The 18,523-nt window shown below is 40.1% G+C and overlaps 1 protein-coding gene across 13 annotated transcripts in view; it reads left to right on the top strand.

Annotated features, from left to right (window-relative positions):
• Nucleotides 1–18,523, top strand: part of HUWE1 (HECT, UBA and WWE domain containing E3 ubiquitin protein ligase 1) — a 173,967-nt gene that overhangs the window by 88,493 nt on the left and 66,951 nt on the right. For 12 of the 13 annotated variants that reach the window (XM_040467038.1, XM_040467040.1, XM_040467051.1 and 9 more), the window contains 8 exons: nt 130–307; nt 7,888–7,979; nt 8,579–8,790; nt 11,758–11,815; nt 12,860–13,036; nt 16,075–16,320; nt 17,341–17,474; nt 18,318–18,412. In XM_040467038.1, coding sequence (XP_040322972.1) covers nt 130–307; nt 7,888–7,979; nt 8,579–8,790; nt 11,758–11,815; nt 12,860–13,036; nt 16,075–16,320; nt 17,341–17,474; nt 18,318–18,412 — 1,192 coding nt within the window. The remainder of the gene's footprint in view (nt 1–129; nt 308–7,887; nt 7,980–8,578; nt 8,791–11,757; nt 11,816–12,859; nt 13,037–16,074; nt 16,321–17,340; nt 17,475–18,317; nt 18,413–18,523) is intronic. The other variant, XM_040467046.1, reaches the window with a different exon arrangement.

Here is an 18,523-nt window from a genome sequence, read left to right as displayed (position 1 = left end):
CCCTCCCCACAGAGGATGATACAGAGACATACACCCTACTATCTCTTTGCAGTACCCTGGTCAAAGTTTCCTGGCATCTACATCTGAATTATTTTAGATGTCTTCAAACTCACTTTATCTTCTCTCTAGGTTCCTGCTACCCGTGAAGTCCTTGGCTCCCTCCCAAATGTATTTAGTGCACTCTGCTTGAATGCCCGAGGTCTTCAGTCATTTGTACAGTGTCAGCCTTTTGAACGTCTTTTCAAAGTTCTTCTGTCTCCAGATTACCTCCCAGCCATGCGAAGGAGGAGGAGCTCTGATCCTCTTGGTAAGTCACCAGGATTTATCTCATAATTGGTGCCAATATTTTAATTCTTTTTTATTTATTTATTTATTGTTATTTTTTTAATATATGAAATTTATTGTCAAATTGGTTTCCATACAACACCCAGTGCTCATCCCAAAAGGTGCCCTCTTGAATACCCATCACCTACCCTCCCCTCCCTCCTACCCCCCATCAACCCTCAGTTCTTAGTTTTTAAGAGTCTCTTCTGCTTGGGCTCTTTCCCGCTCTAACCTCTTTTTTTTTTCCTTCCCCACCCCCATGGGTTTCTGCTAAGTTTCTCAGAATCCACATAAGAATGAAAACATATGGTATCTGTCTTTCTCTGTATGGCTTATTTCACTTAGCATCACACTCTCCAGTTCCATCCACGTTGCTACAAAGGGCCATGTTTCATTCTTTCTCATTGCCACGTAGTATTCCATTGTGTATATAAACCACAGTTTCTTTATCCATTCATCAGTTGATGGACATTTAGGCTTTTTCCACAATTTGGCTATTGTTGAGAGTGCTGCTGTAAACATTGGGGTATAAGTGCCCCTATGCATCAGTATTCCTGTATTCCTTGGGTAAATTCTTAGCAGTGCTACAGCTGGGTCATAGGGTAGGTCTATTGTTAATTTTTTGAGGAACCTCCACACTGTTTTCCAGAGCGGCTGTACCAGTTTGCATTCCCACCAACAGTGCAAGAGGGTTCCCATTTCTCCACATCCTCTCCAGCATCTAGAGTCTCCTGATTTGTTCATTTTGGCCACTCTGACTGGTGTGAGGTGATATCTGAGTGTGGTTTTGATTTGTATTTCGTGATGAGGAGCGACGCTGAACATCTTTTCATGTGCCTGTTGGCCATCCGGATGTCTTCTTTAGAGAAGTGTCTATTCATGTTTTCTGCCCATTTCTTCACTGGATTATTTGTTTTTTGGGTGTGGAGTTTGGTGAGCTCTTTATAGATTTTGGATACCAGCCCTTTGTCTGATATGTCATTTGCAAATACCTTTTCCCATTCTGTTGGTTGCCTTTTAGTTTTGTGGATTGTTTACTGTGCAGAAGCTTTTTATCTTCATGAGGTCCGAATAGTTCATTTGTGCTTTTAATTCCCTTGCCTTTGGGGATGTGTCAAGTAAGAAATTGCTGCAGCTGAGGTCGGAGAGGTTTTTCCCTGCTTGCTCCTCTAGGGTTCTAGTGGTTTCCTGTCTCACATTCAGGTCCTTTATCCATTTTGAGTTTATTTTTTGTGAATGGTGTAGTGGTCTAGTTTCATTCTTCTGCATGTTGCTGTCCAGTTCTCCCAGCACCATGTGTTAAAGAGACTGTCTTTTTTCCATTGGCTATTCTTTCCTGCTTTGTCAAAAGATTAGCTGGCCATACTTTTGTGGGTCTAGTTCTGGGGATTCTATCCTATTCCATTGGTCTGTGTGTCTGTTTTTGTGCCAATACCATGCTGTCTTGATGATTACAGCTTTGTGGTAGAGGCTAAAGTCTGGGATTGTGATGCCTCCTGCTTTGGTCTTCTTCAAAATTACTTTGGCTATTCGGGCTTTTTGTGGTTCCATATGAATTTTAGGATTGCTTGTTGTAGCTCCGAGAAGAATGCTGGTGCAATTTTGATTGGGATTGCATTGAATGTGTAGATAGCTTTGGGTAGTATTGACATTTTGACAATATTTATTCTTCCAATCCATGAGCAGGGAATGTTTTTCCATTTCTTTATATCTTCTTCAATTACCTTGATAAGCTTTCTATAGTTTTCAGCATACAGATCTTGTACATCTTTGGTTAGATTTATTCCTAGGTATTTTATGCTTCTTGGTGCAATTGTGAATGGGATCAGTTTCTTTGTCTTTCTGTTGCTTCATTATTAATGTATAAGAATGCAACTGATTTCTGTACATTGATTTTGTATCCTGCAACTTTGCTGAATTCATGTATCATTTCTAGCAGACTTTTGGTGGAGTCTGTCGGATTTTCCATGTATAATATCATGTCATCTGCAAAAAAGTGAAAGTTTGATTTCATCTTGGCCAACTTTGATGCCTTTGATTTCCTTTTGTTGTCTGATTGCTGATGCTAGCACTTCCAACACTATGTGAAACAACAGTGGTGAGAGTGGACATCCCTGTCGTGTTCCTGATCTCAGGGGGAAAGCTCTCAGTTTTTCCCCATTGAAGATGATACTAGCTGTGGGCTTTTCATAAATGGCTTTTTTGATATTTAAGTATGTTCCTTCTATCCCGAAGTTCATGAGGGTTTTTATTAAGAAAGGATGCTGAATTTTGTCAAATGCTTTATCTGCATCGCTTGACAGGATCATATGGTTCTTTTCTTTTATTAATGTGATGTATCACGTTGATTGATTTGTGAATGTTGAACCAGCCCTGCATCCCAGGAATGAATCCCACTTGATCATGGTGAATAATTCGTGTTATAAGCTGTTGAATTCGATTTGCTAGTATCTTATTGAGAATTTTTGCATCCATATTCATCAGGGATAATTGGCCTGTAGTTCTCTTTTTTTACTGGGTCTCTGTCTGGTTTAGGAATCAGAGTAATACTGGCTTCATAGAATGAGTCTGGAAGTTTTCCTTCCCTTTCTATTTTTTGGAATAGGTTGAGTAGGATAGGTATTATCTCTGCTTTAAATGTCGGGTAGAATTCCCCAGGGAAGCCATGTGGTCCTGGACTCTTATTTCTTGGGAGATTTTTGATAACTGATTCAGTTTCTTTGCTGGTTATGGGTCTGTTCAAGCTTTCTATTTCCTCTTGTTTGAGTTTTGGAAATGTGTGGGTATTTAGAAATTTGTCCATTTCTTCCAGGTTGTCCAGTTTGTTGGCATATAATTTTTCATTGTATTCCCTGATAATTGCTTGTATCTCTGAGGGATTGGTTGTAATAATTCCATTTTCATTCATGATTTTATCTATTTGGGTCATCTCCCTTTTGTTTTTGAGAAGCCTGGCTAGAGGTTTATCAATTTTGTTTATTTTTTCAAAAAACCAACTCTTGGTTTCATTGATCTGCTCTACAGTTTTTTTAGATTCTGTATTGTTTGTTTCTGCTCTGATCTTTATTATCTCTCTTCTGCTGAGTTAGGGGTGTCTTTGCTGCTCAGCTTCTATTTCCTTTAGGTGTGCTGTTAGATTTTGTATTTGGGATTTTTCTTGTTTCTTGAGATAGGCCTGGATTGCAATGTATTTTCCTCTCAGGACTGCCTTCGCTGCGTCCCAAAGCGTTTGGATTGTTGTAGTTTCATTTTCGTTTGTTTCCATACGTTTTTTAATTTCTTCTCTAATTGCCTGGTTGACCCACTCATTCGTTAGTAGGGTGTTCTTTAACCTCCATGCTTTTGGAGGTTTTCTAGACTTTTTCTTGTGGTTGATTTCAAGATTCATAGCATTGTGGTCTGAAAGTATGCATGGTATGATCTCAATTCTTGTATACTTATGAAGGGCTGTTTTGTGACCCCGTATGTGATCTATTTTGGAGAATGTTCCATGTGCACTCGAGAAGAAAGTATATTCTGTTGCTTTGGAATGCAGAGTTCTAAATATATCTGTCAAGTCCATCTGATCCAATGTATCATTCAGGGCCCTTGTTTCTTTATTGACCGTGTTGTCTAGATGATCTTTTCATTTTGTAAGTGGAGTGTTAAAGTTCCCTGCAATTACCACATTCTTATCAATAAGGTTGCTTATTTTTGTGAGTAAATCTTTTATATATTGGGGGCTCCCATATTCGGCGCATAGATATTTATAATTGTTAGCTCTTCCTGATGGATAGTCCCTGTAATTATTATATAATGCCCTTCTTCATTTCTTGTTACAGCCTTTAATTTGAAGTCTAGTTTGTCTGATATAAGTATGGCTACTCCAGCTTTCTTTTGAGTTCCAGTAGCATGATAGATAGTTCTCCATCCCCTCACTTTCGATCTGAAGGTGTCCTCAGGTCTAAAATGAGTCTCTTGTAGACAGCAAATAGATGGGTCTTGTTTTTTTATCCATTCTGATACCCTATGTCTTTTGGTTGGCGCATTTAGTCCATTTACATTCAGTGTTATTATGGAAAGATATGGGTTTAGAGTCATTGTGATGTCTGTATGTTTTATGCTTGTAGCGATGTCTCTGGTACTTTGTCTCACAGGATTCCCCTTAGGATCTCTTGTAGGGCTGGTTTAGTGGTAACGAATTCCTTCAGTTTGTGTTTGTTTGGGAAGACCTTTATCTCTCCTTCTATTCTAAATGACAGACTTGCTGGATAAAGGATTCTTGGCTGCATATTTTCTGTTCATCACATTGAAGATCTCCTGCCATTCCTTTCTGGCCTACCAACTTTCAGCAGAGATCGGTCACGAGTCTTATAGGTCTCCCTTTATATGTTAGAGCATATTTATCCCTTGCTGCTTTCAGAATTTTCTCTTTATCCTTGTATTGTGCTAGTTTCACTATGATATGTCGTGCAGAAGATCGATTCAAGTTACGTCTGAAGGGAGTTTTCTGTGCCTCTTGGATTTCAGTGCCTTTTTCCTTCCCCAGATCAGGGAAGTTCTCAGCTATTATTTCTTCAAGTACCCCTTCGCACCTTTCCCTCTCTCTTCCTCCTGTGAAATACCTATTATGCGTAGATTATTTCTCTTTAGTGCGTCACTTAGTTCTCTCATTTTCCCCTCATACTCCTGGATTTTTTTATCTCTCTTTTTCTCAGCTTCTTCTTTTTCCCTAGTTTTATCTTCTAGTTCACCTATTCTCTCCTCTGCCTCTTCATTCTGAGCTGTGTTCATCTCCATTTTATTTTGCAGCACATTAATAGCATTTTTTACCCCCCTCTGGCTGTTCGTTAGTCCCTTGATCTCTGTAGCAATAGATTCGCTGCTGTCCTTTATATTGTTTTCAAGCCCAGCGATTAATTTTATGACTATTCTAAATTCAGTTTCTGTTATATTGTTTAAATCGTTTTTTATCAGTTCGTTAGTTGTCGTTATTTCCTGGAGGTTTTTTTGAGGGGAATTCTTCCATTTCATCATTTTGGATAGTCCCTGGAGTGGTGCAGAACTGCAGGGCACTTCCTCTGTGCTGTCTTGAATAACTTGCCTTGGTGGGCAGGGCCGCATTCAGACCTGATGTCTGCCCCCAGCCCACCGCTGGGGCCACAGTCAGACTGGTGTGTACCTTCTCTTCCCCTTCTCCTAGGGGTGGGATTCACTGTTGGGTGGTATGGCCCGCCCAGGCTACTTGCACACTGCCAGGCTTGTGGTGCTGGGGATCTGGTGTATTAGCTGGGGTGGATTGGCAAGGTGCACAGGGCGGGAGGGGCCCTGTGGCACCAGGAGGGAGTCAGACCCACCGGAGGATGGATCCGCAGAAGCACAGCGTTGGGTGTTTGCGTGGTGCAAGGAAGTTCCCTGACAGGAACTGGTTCCCTTTGGGATTTTGGCTGGGGGATGGGTGAGGGAGATGGCCCTGGCGAGCGCCTTTGTTCCCCACCAAGCTGCGCTCTGTTGTCCGGTGCTCAACAACTCTCCCTCCCGTTGTCCTCCAGCCCTCCCGTTCTCCGAGCAGATCTGTTAACTTATAACCATCCAGATTTTAAGTCCCCCTTGCCATCAGAGCACACTCCATCCTACCCCTCCGTTTTTGCAAGCCAGACTCGGGGCCTCTGTTTTGCCGGCAGGCTGCCCCCTGTCCTGGCTCCCTCCCGCCATTCTGTGTAGCGCGCACCGCCTCTCCGCCCTTCCTACCCTCTTCCATGGATCTCTTGTCTACGCTTGGCTCTGGAGAATCCGTTCTGCTAATCTTCTGGCGATTTTCTGGGTTATTTAGACAGGTGTGGGTGGAGTCTAAATGATCCTCAGGACGCGGTGAGCCCAGCATCCTCCTATGTCACCATCTTCCCCTGGTGCCAAGATTTTAGATGTTAGATGGTTATCAAGCCACCAATTGGCAAGGAAGTCCTTTCTTGAACTCACGTTGTTTCTCTGGCTAGATTTGCTAAGCTTAATGGGAATTATCACTGTAATTATCGTTGTATCACTATTTACGTTGTATTGCAGGTAGAAAAGAAGACTTCATCCTTATCCTCTGCTCATATTTTCATGCTTCTCAACAGTTCAGTGTGTGTGTGTGTGTGTGTGTGTGTGTGTGTGTGTGTGTAAGTTCAGGGTTTTAATCTGAATTGGGACAAGTGTTGGGAAAACCAAACTTTGGCCATAGAAACTTTTTCCTTCCTAGGCCACCAAGGGGACCAGATCATGTCCCCAGGTGCCCCTGAGTGGCTCCAGATCTCTGGGTGGTGCCTCCAGGCCATATCCTCAAGCTCCAATTGGTTGCAGGGTTTGGGCTGGTCAGAAGCTAAACTGTAGTAGAGTGACTTGCAGAGACTACACCCCCTCCTCTTGGGTCAGGGCAGGAGAGGCAGTCCCAGATTCCCCTATGGACTCCCAGGTAGCAAGGCCTATACTGTGCTTCTACCACAGTGGGAGAACCTGGGGGAGCAAGAATTATCCAGTGAAGATCTTGGGGGCGAGGTCACTTAGGGCATGGGGTCTGACAGAGGCGGCAAAACAGAAGGAGGGTCTCCTTGGGAGTCCACATTTCCACCTGTCATCACTCTGTGCCACTGAGACACCTCAGTGACCAGAGCTTGAAAGATGCTGACGACTCTTTTCCGGTGACCTTTTAGATGTCAGCAACAAAGGAGTGGTGTTCCTCAGACTATCAACCATTCGTTATTAAATGTACGGTTATGGTGCTAGTGAGAAATGGGTATTAGGGGCAGTAGATTTCCAGGCCCACCATCTAATCTGTTGCAACAGGAGATATAAAGTCCCAAGGTGTTGCTCTCCGTGATCTTCTATTCTAATGTTCAAATCCCTACGATAGTAAGAAATTAATAGATTTTCTTCTCAGTGTATTTGAGGCCAGATTATTACAGAATAATGAGAAAGTAGGGCTCCAGAATCTAGTTTTCACAAATGTGCTTTGTGCTTTCAGCCACCACTGTAGCATTCTAGCCAATATTGTTCTTAATTGGGGCAGCCAGTGTGTTAATGGTTTTATGCTCCTCTCTCTCCCTCCCTCCTAGTTCAGACCTTGGCATTAGAGATTGCCAGAGTAGAATGTAGAATATGTGGTTATTTTAAAATGTTTTCACTAGGACCACCTGGGTGGCACAGTCGGTGGCACAGTCGGTTGGATATCCCACTCTTGATCTCAGCTCGGGTCATGATCTCATGGTTTGTGGGTTCAAGCCTCACAACGGGCTCTACACTGATGGTGTGAAACCCGCTTGGGATTCTGTCTCTGCTTCTCTCTGTCCCTCCCCCACTTGTGTGCTCGCTCTGTCTCGCAAAATAAGTTAAAAAAAATTTTTTTAATGTTTTCGCTAGACTGATAAAGTTCCTTTTTCCTCCCCAGTGATTTGCTTTCAGAGGTTGGTGTGAATTCATTTGAGAAAGCATGGCATTAGAAAATCACAACCTTCTCAGTTTCTTCTTTCCTCCTCATATTGGCAGAGAAAATAGCTCAAGCTCTATTTTCTTCAGTCTTTCTAACAGTTCATTTTTTGCTTTAAGGGGATACCGCATCTAACCTGGGGAGTGCTGTTGATGAGCTCATGAGACATCAGCCCACCCTCAAAACAGATGCAACAACTGCAATCATTAAGGTATGAAGTGATCAGGCTGACCGTGGGCATGAGAGAGCAGTTAAGGGGGAGTTTTTAAGAAAAAGCTTGGCCTACTGGAGGTCATTGGGATTCTTGGCCTATGCCTAGAAGATGATTATGTCTACCTTATTTTCTCCTTATCCTTGGGTTGGTCCTTGCCCCCCCCCCACCCCCAGAAAGTCACTTAAGTATTATTTTCTATAGGGTATTAACAGGTTGCCAGGATTTAGCTTCTATTTGTAAAAGCATATTAGTTTTTCTAACCTTTGTTTCTTGGTATTTTTTTTCACATTTAGTAGCCCTGCCAGTTACAGTATAGTCTATGCCTGGTGCTTATGAATTAGGACATGGAGTCACGTTAGTCACTTAACTGCTATGTGATCCTGAACAAGTTACTTAACTTCACGAAACTTCAGTTACCGTGTGTGTAAAATAGGATTGATGACTATATTCCAGGAGTGATGTATGTTACATACATATGTCAAGATAAAGTGTTTTATGTCAGCATTTCTGTGTACAACACATAGAAAATGCTCCAAAAATGTGTTCGTTGTCCCATTTCTTATTTACTAATAAATAATATTTCCTGTGTCTTTCAGTTACTTGAAGAAATTTGTAACCTTGGAAGAGACCCTAAATACATCTGTCAGAAGCCATCAATCCAGAAGGCAGATGGCACTGCCACTGCTCCTCCTCCAAGGTCTAATCATGCTGCAGAAGAGGCCTCTAGTGAGGATGAGGAGGAGGAAGAAGTACAGGCCATGCAGAGCTTTAATTCTGCCCAACAGAATGAAACTGAGCCTAATCAGCAGTAAGTGTTTGCAAGACAGGTCCCCTAGCCATGTGACCTTGGGCATGTCATTTTCATCCATAAAAGCTAGGGAGTTGGATTAGATCATTATAAGGTTCTTCCAGCCCTAGGAGTCTTGTTTTTCTTTCTTTGACCTTTGTGTATCATTTATCCTTTCATATTTAATTGTATTGGTTGCCTTAGGAAGGTGTCCTTCTTAAAAAGTTCATGAAATTGAATCAGTTCACTATATCAAGTTGATGGGCTTCTCTCAGAGAACTTATGTTCCCATTGTTGGTATAGTATTCATATCATTGCTTAATTGTTTGCATAAGTGAGCACATATGAAACATCCTACTTTTGAAGCCTGTCTCCTAAGAAGTCCTTAAGAATTACAGGGATTTGTTGTGGGTCTTTGTTTTTTGTTTGATTACTATCTGTTCATTCCAGATAAATCAGAAGTCTTTGGAATGTACTGTATGGTTGTAACCAGGCACAGTAGATTTTCCTTCTTATTTCTATTTAAGGTTTGTTTTATATTAAAATTGACTACCTAGATGGTGAAATGGGGATGGGGGTGGGTTTAAAGACTGCTGGCTGATAGTGGCTCTTTGCAGCTTATATTGTTCACATGCTAGGAATGAAACGTAACTATTGTAGGTATAACTCTTAGGGGTGTGATCCCTCTGGACTGTCATGCATTTATTCATTTAATAAGTGCTCTTTTGGTTTATAAATAACTAGTTCTGAGAAAAGCAGGAATGTTTTAGGTGTGGATATGAATGGGTTTAGGCTAGTGTTGAAGGATTGCTGGGAACTTAAGAGAAAATTATGGTCGAGTAGATAGAAGGAGTGAAGGCCTAGACTCAAATCGGTGCCTTTTTACAACTGTAGGAAGTAATGAGCCTGTTGGTATGAGTTTTTGTTTTCTTTTTGAGGAGAGGCATTAACCACTAAGTACTGTACATTGCTTTGTTGAGCAGATGTCTTACCCTTGTCTGAGAAGGCAACTCTACCTTCATTCTAACAGCATCTTCTATTTTGATTAAAATGTTCTCTTTCTGGAAGAGGAGGACACCTGAAAGAAAGCAAGACTTCACATGCAAAGGAGTCAGAATCAGTGCTTCCTTGCCACATCCTTGATTGTCTGCCACCCTGCTGGGATATGATTTCCTTTCCTGGCTACAAAACAAGAGAAGGATTTCTTAAACTTGAGAGGTGGGAGGGTGGTTTTGAGTGAAGCTGGGCATGTTCATCTGCATATAATGTTTTCTCTGCCTGGACATCTTACACCTTAGATCTAACATGCCCAGATTTCAAGCTGTCATAGTAAATTGACATTTTCTCATGGCCTCACGTTTTTTCACTCCATGCTTTTCTTAGGATATGTGTCACCGTGTTATAGCCATATTTATCCCCATCCGCAGATTATCTTATCTCCTTCTTTTCTATCTACCAAATTCCTGCAAAGCCAGCTCAGATGTCTCTTCTTAAAGGAGCTTTTCCTTTTTTTAACCTCCAAAGGGGGAGTTGATCATGTTTACTATTCTTGCATGACGTTTTCAGCCTGGAAGCCAAAAGATGAAGATAGTGAAAAAAAGTGGTTACCAGTTTGCTCCTAGATGTGGATTAAGAACCATTATTGGTTTGTTTTCTCTCTCATTCTCCTCCCTAACTTCCATCTAGCAAATGAGGGAAGTACCTGGGTCCCATTTCATAATATTACTTTGGCTCTTTGTCATTACCGTTGTTTTTTTACAAAGGGACAGGTGTTTCATCTGGGCTAGAACCACACCTGCACTCCTTAGCTGTAGAGATGGATCTCTAGGTTCTTTCCCAGGAGGTACAGTCAGGCTGGGGTGGATGATTACTGTAAGTAGGGATTGCTACTACAATGGTTGAGGAGGAACTTTATAGTCAAGGAAAAGTTGCAGTCTTCCCATGGAATCATTTCACTCCTGGCTTATAGACACCTCCCCCCCCCCCTGATAGTAAGTTCTTCCCTGTATTCTTCAAATATCCTTGTCAAACTCTAGCTCTAGGTATGTCATCACTGAAGCCACTGTCTAGTCTGCATTTTGATGTCTGGTAAATCTTTATTTACATCTTGAGGACTATTAACTTCTTGCCAGTTTTCTTGCCCTCTCTCTCCCCCCACCTCTCCCTTTTTTTATTTCTGCCCTTTATCCAAATGTCTTCAAGGGCCTATATCCAGAATGCTCCCTATTCGACTAAAGTTTTGACCCTTCCTAGGGTTCATCTTTGAGGTAAATTGTGTTTCATTTTAATAGATATTGTGGGTTTCCCCCCTTTTGTTTCTTGCAAAAGCCAAGATTGGGCTTAAAGGCTTCGTTTCCTGCAGCTATGGCATTACTGCCAGCCGCCTTGTCTGTGGTGCAGCATTTAAGTATTTGAAGCAAAAGACCTGATCACAGGTTTTGGACATTTCAGGGACTGTTGTGATACAAGTATAAATAGTTAGGGAAGGAGGGCTTGGGTGTTGGCTTCATCTTTGATTAACTGTTCTGAATGGTTTGTCAATCTAAGCATGGAATTTTGAACAAAATTAAATTCCATTTCCTGCCGTCTATTGTAACTTTAAACCTGATGCAAGAACATGGTAAGATGTTGTATTTGTTTCTTTGCCTAGCTCCTATCTTTAAGCAAATGTGTCAGTAGTCTCAGTCGAACTTATTGTTTTCATACCGATGGATTCCTCCTATGATAGTTTGCCTAAGATAGGATAGTTTCTTTTGAGATATGTGCACATGCTGAGTTTGTTAAGGCCTGGTTTTTTCTTTTGTGCTCTCAACCTAGGCAGGCTAGAAAAGCTAGCTTCAGATTTGATTTCAGTTTTTTCTTTTTCCTTGTGCTGTACTAAAGACTAACTTAAAGAAAGAACCTAGAATTTCGTGCTGTTTCCCTTTCCTTTGTTTTCTTGCACTAGTATTGCGAATTTGTGTAACTCACTCTTTTCTCCCTTAACAGGGTTGTTGGTACAGAAGAACGTATTCCTATTCCCCTCATGGATTACATCCTTAATGTGGTAAGATTCATGGTAGGGCAAACTGAGTAAAGGTGTGTGTTATTCTGGAAAACGTGTGGGATTACCAAATAGTCCAGTGATTTTTACATTTATTTTCACTGGAGCCTTTACAGTGCAGAACAGTGGGCAAAGATGTGCAAACCTTGTTCTGTGAGACTGGTTTGCCAAAAATGGACAACACTCTTCCCCTTTTTTAGATACTCCCAATTTTCTGTTCATTGCTACTATTCCCAATTGGAATCCAAGCAGAAGAGTGGGATTTGTTAGGCCAGTCCAGTATTATGTTCTATGAATGTCCAACATACATTTTTTCCCATTATTTGCTAGATTTCCCATTAATTTCTCTTTTGTATAAAAAAATAGTAATGTGACGTTTTGTTTTAACTTCCCCGTGTGTCTCAAGAAAAAAGTAAAGAGTTTGAATTTTCCCAGAATTATTTCTTTATAAGGGGAAGCCCACTTAGCAATTATTCTAGCCCAGTAAGCACTTCCAAGACTTCCAGAGATGGTATCTCTGGAAGAGATGTGCCTGTGTGTTTGTTGCCCACATTTTACTTTGTTACCCTTAAAAAATGCTTTGTTTGGTCCAAACCACTCTTCCAGAGTTCTTGTTTTCATTTGTATTATGGGCACATTGAGGGAAAGTATCCATTTTTGCTTCCAGGGGAGAGGTAATGCACTGTCACACTAGGAGCAAGTTAAGAGAATTAGATCTGATTTTGCCACTAATTCATGGGTGTGGCTCTCAGCAAGTCATTTATCCTCTCTATGCTCTCAAATTATATAACTTTAGGTAGCCAAAAAGCCAAAAGATTTGGGAGAAGTAATTATTCGTATTTGTGGTGTTTGTTTTTTGTTTTTTTGTGGGTGTTTTTGGCAGATGTTTAGGGTCCATATCATCTCTATACTTACTTACCTGAGGTTTTGGTATCTTAGAAAATACTGATTACATGAATACAAGGCTACCCCTGTTCTTACTCCAAGCTGGCCTTTTAGTTCCAGGTATTAGTCTCTAACATTTTCTTTTTCATTTTCATTACCTAGATGAAATTTGTGGAATCTATTCTGAGCAACAATACAACAGATGACCACTGCCAGGAATTTGTGAATCAGAAAGGACTCTTGCCTTTGGTCACCATTTTGGGTCTTCCCAATCTGCCCATTGATTTTCCTACATCTGCGGCCTGTCAGGCTGTTGCAGGTGTCTGCAAATCCATATTGGTAAGAGCATCTGGCTAAATATTTTCATTTCTTTTTAGAAATCAATTTTGCAGTACTTCTGTATACATGTTTTTATTGTGGTCTCCCTTTACCTACAACCAAAAAATAATGAAGAAATTTGTGGTTATGTGCTACAGGTGAATTTTGTGCCTAATAAATAGTGTGTCACATCATTTCTCATTGAAAAGTTGAAGTTGTTTATTGTTCCTAGGTTTGGTACATAGTTCTAACATTTGAGCTTATTGGAAGAGAAAGTATATCTTCAAGAATGTTTTGGAGCTGGGTTTTATTATGTCATCCTTTCTCATAGATGCTTTTAACACAATCTGGTATTGTTTAGTTAATGTAGTTTTTTTTCCTTTTTCAAGATTGTTCAAGTTTTGCCAAGAAATTAAGTGCTTTATTTTTTTTAAATAGTGGTAAAATACACAGCACATGATATTTACCACTTTAACCATTTTTAACTGTATGGTTCGGTAGTGTTAAGTACATTCACATTGTTGCAAACCAATCTCCAGAAGTTTTTTATCTTGCAAAACTGAAATTCTGTACTCATTAAATTACAACTCTGCATTCCCCTTGCCCTCCCAGCCCATGGTAAATTTGTTCTACTTTCTGTCACTCTGAATTTGACTGTTCTAGGTACCTCATGTAATTCATAAGCTGTTTGTCTTTCTGTGGTTGGCTTATTTTGCATAGCATAATGTCTTCAAGATTCACCCATGTTGTAGCATATGTCAGAATTTCCTTTCTTTTTATGGCTCTATTATATGTGTAAGCCACATTTTGTTTATCCATTCATTCACTGATAAACATTTGGGCTAATTCGACCTTTTGGCTATTTTGAATACTGCTGAAATGAACACGGGTGTGCCTGTATTTCTTCAAGACTGTGTGTGTGTGTGTGTGTGTGTGTGTGTGTGTGTGTGTGTGTGTGTGGTGAGAACACTTAAGATCTATTCTCAGCAAATTTCAAGTATATAATATAGTATTAACTATAGACACCATGCTTATATTAAATCTCCAGAACTTATTCATAACTGAAAATTTGCCCTTTGACCAAATCTCCACATTTCCCCCCAGCCCCTGGCAACCATCATTCTGCTCTCTGGGTCTTTGAATTTAACTTGTTTAGATCCCACATAAAAGTGTGATCATACTCAAGACTCCTTTCAGTTCTTTTGGTTATACACTCAGAAGTAGGATTGGTGGTCTATATGGTAGTTCAATTTTTAATTTTTCAAGGAACCACCATACTGTTTTTCATAGCTCCACCATTTCACATTCTGACCAACAATGCACAGGGGTTCCAATTTCTCTGCATCCTCACCAACACTTGTTAATTTTCTTTTTCTTTGTTTTTCCTTGATAGTAGCCAACCTAGTAGGTATAAGTGCAACCTCATGGTTTCAGTGTGCATCTTTCTAATGATTAGTGATGTTGAGTATCTTTTTATGTGCTTATTGGCCATTTGTGTATCTTTGGAGAGATGTCTACTCAAGTCCTTTGCCCATTTTTTAGTGGGGTTTGATTCTTGTTGTTGAGTTGTAGGAGTTCTTTATGTATTCTGGTTACTCCTTATCAGATAAATGATTCGCAATATTTTCTCCCACTCTATGGGTTGCCTTTTACCTCTGTTAATAGTGTACTTTGATGCACAAAAGCTTTCAATTCTGATGAAATCCATTTTATCTTTTTTTCCTGCCATTGCTGTGCTTTTGATGTCAAATCTAAAAAACCATTGCCAAATCCAGTGTCACACAGCTTTTACACTATGGCTCCTTTTAGGTGTTTTTATATTTTTAGCTGCTACCTTCAGGTCTTTGATCTATTTTGAGTAATTTTTTCATATGGTGTAAAGTAAGGCCCAACTTCATTCTTTTGCATGTAGATACCCAGTTTTCCCACCACTATTTGTTGAAAAGCCTGTTCTTTCTCTTGCACCTTTGTCTTGACACCCTTAGCAAAAATCATTTGACCGTAGATGTAAGGGTTTATTTTCGGGCGTTATTCTATTCTGTTGGTCTTAAAGTCTGTCTTTATGCCAGAACCACATTTTTATTACTGTAGCTTTGTGATAAGTTTGGAAATCAGGAAGTTTGAGATCTACAACTTTGTTCTTTTTCAAGATAGTTATATCTGTTTGGGGTCCCTTGAGATTCTTCTTAAGGATTTTAAGAGAGAGATTTCTATTTCTTACCCCCACCCAAAGGCCATTGAACTTTTCATAGGGACTGCATTAAATCTATGAAGTTCCTTTATTAGCTGGATTGTGCAATGGCAAGTAATTGCTGCTAAAAATCAGTAATCCAGTTGCTTATGGACTTGGAAGGGTCCATAATTGTGACATAGCTGTAATTAATGTTTTATTTTGCTTTACTCTTTGCAATATTTAATTAAGTGCTGTTCATAAGAGAGAGAGGGAAAGGGGCTGTGATCCATCTTTATCCTACCTCTAAGATACTGTGTGAGAATGGATAGATGTGTTTAAAGCCACAGGAAAGACACTTAAGTTCTCCTGTCTTTGGATGACAGAATTTTCTGTGGACTCAAAAAGCAAATTACAAGGGCCATATAATCTTGAGTCGTCTCATAAAAAAGGAAATCTCCTAGCTGATACCTATTCTAGAATCCCCTCTTATTTTAGGAAAAGAACAGTTGTAATACTGGTTTACTTCCATGCTTTGGAACCTTGCCTAATATTGCTCCCTATTGAGAAAAATTTGTAATTAATCACATAGTGTGGAGTCCTTCCTGTAACAGTATTTCAGTTTGGCCATCACAAGCTTTTAAATATGATTGGCTTACCACATTTGAAAGCCTCTCATTTGAGAGAAGTAAAATGTTTCTTTAGGAGGCATTTAGGTATGTCCTACCTGCATTCATATTTTGGCTCTGCCATTTACCCAGATGGGAGACCATGGCCAGGTTTGAAATTTGTGAGACTTGTCTTGCACTTCTTCCATTGTGACTATTAAAGACATGATGCATATGAAATTCATTGTACATTAATGATTTAATTATTATTCTTGTTTCAGACACTGTCACATGAACCCAAAGTTCTTCAGGAGGGTCTCCTTCAGTTGGACTCCATCCTTTCATCCTTGGAGCCGTTACACCGCCCAATTGAATCCCCTGGGGGCTCAGTGTTATTGCGAGAACTGGCTTGTGCTGGCAATGTTGCTGATGCTACCCTCTCAGCTCAGGCCACACCTCTACTGCATGCACTTACTGCTGCCCACGCCTACATCATGATGTTTGTACATACTTGCAGAGTTGGACAGGTAAGAACTAGGGGTAAGCAAATTGGTTTAAAGCTGGTAAAATACCTGTGGCATATACTGGGCATCTTACTGTGCTTAGAAGCAGTTCTACCTGGGCTAGCTGCTAAAAGAACAGATTTTTTTTCAGTGAGTAATACAGGTTTATGTTTCAGGTTGCTGTCTAGTTTCGCTTTGCCTTAGTATTTTTTTTTTTTCATTAGAATTTGGGTTACCATATAATTTGTTTTCTGAATTGGACTTTGTTGAGAGGAAAAGAGGTTGCTATAAATAATGGGCAGCTATATAGGCCAACTGGAATATGTAGTCACCTCTTTTAGTAGGCAAGCCTCAATTGGGTGCTTATCTGGCCTTATTGTTTCCCAATCTTTCTACAAATGCATGTAGGCCTAATAATGGGATGGCAAGAAAGAAATTTGACCACAGAACATTTAAGTCAGTGGTAATTAACAGATTAATAAAGATTACTTAAATATCAAACCCTATGCCTGCCATCCGTGTGAGGTTCCTCTTGTGGTTCCAGAAACACAGGGTGTTTTTGTGTGCTCACAGTTTTACATCCTTTAGTTCTCAAGTATTCAGTTCTAAAGATTAATGATGTAATGTTTCAGCACCCCTGTTCTATGCCTTTGAGCAGGAGTATATTCTTTGGATCAAATCAAATGAAAAGCACAGGTATAAACTATTTAGAAAACAATTCAACTGCATTACAAAGCTTAGGAATTTATTTTCATGACTTTTTATTAAATTAAATAAAATTCATGTGAAATGTTCCCTTCAAGAAATTAAATCAAACGTTTATTGAAATTAAGAAATAAGAGGAAAATAACAAGCTCCCTACCACCTAAAAAAATTAGAAGGCTGTCAATGAATCTACAGAACTGTTTCTTTAGAAGGTTGCACATGACTGTTGTCTTTCACTTTCCAAGAAAGCAATGAGAAGAAAATGAGAAGGAATGTTAGACACAGACAAATGTTGAGGAGGGCATCCCAAAGATCAGCTTCTGTTTACTTTGATTGCAGAGTGAAATTCGTTCCATCTCCGTAAACCAGTGGGGTTCTCAGTTGGGTCTGAGTGTTCTGAGCAAGCTGAGCCAGTTATACTGTTCCCTGGTGTGGGAAAGCACTGTTCTTCTCTCCCTGTGTACCCCAAACAGGTAAGGGAATGGTCATCTCTTTATTATCTTTGTCTTTCCTAACAGAAACTAAGTTCAATTATCCTGGAGGATTGTTTTGGTCAAGGATAGAAGGCTATTAGTAAAGAGTTCAGAGGGTTCCTTATCTGTCTTAGTGCATTCAGGCTGCTGTAACATAATGCCACAGACTGGATCCTTATAAACAGCAGAATTTTATTGTTTGTTCATAGTTCTGGAAACTGGAAGTCTGAGGCTGTGGTGCTGGCATGGTTGAGTGAGGGTCCTTTTCTGGGTTGTAGACTTTTAATTGTTTTTATCTTCACATGGTGGAAGGGACTAGGAATCTTTCTAGAGCATCTTTTATGCTTGGTCCCATTAATTTTATGCTTGCTTATTTATTTATTTATTTATTCATTCATTTTATGCTTAGTCCCATTCATGAGGGTTCTCCCTCAAGATGTAAGAACTTCCCAAAGGCCTTACCGACTAATACCATCATATTGGGCATTAGGATTTTAACATACGATTTTGAGGGGACACAAATGTTCAGTCCATAGTATTGTCCTTCCCATTTACCAGCCTGGGGGCTTGCTTATAAATGTATTATCTTCTACATCTTTGATCTTGTGTCCTTATTATGCAGTGTCAGCATGATAGGTATTTTAAATTTGTTACCCAAATCCAAAGAGTTGATTTCAAAACCTTGTTGAGTGCTACCTCAGGAACTTGATCATTGCAGATACCCTATTAGGTTAACTTACCTGTTACAGGGAGGATAGTGTCAGTCAAGCAGATTAGGAACCAAGCATAACTTTAAAAATGAGCTATGACAGTTCTTTTTGCTCATGGTTTGTCTTGTTGCAGCCTACCATCTGGGTGTGAATTTGGCCAGGCGGACATGCAGAAACTGGTTCCAAAGGATGAGAAGGCAGGTACGACCCAGGGCGGAAAAAGATCAGGTAACCAAGAAACCAAAATCTTAGCCATTAATTCTCCTGAATTCTGTCTCTGTGTCTTTATAGGTGACTGTGTGTGTGTGTGTGTGTGTGTGTGTGTGTGTGTGTGTGTGC

This window comes from Herpailurus yagouaroundi, unplaced genomic scaffold (assembly GCF_014898765.1).
Source record: "Herpailurus yagouaroundi ecotype Mexico unplaced genomic scaffold, PumYag 67189, whole genome shotgun sequence".
NCBI classification, from domain to species: Eukaryota; Metazoa; Chordata; class Mammalia; order Carnivora; family Felidae; genus Herpailurus; species Herpailurus yagouaroundi.
The sequence above is the reverse complement of the archived record's forward strand: the minus strand, read 5'-3'. Positions and strand labels throughout refer to the sequence as shown.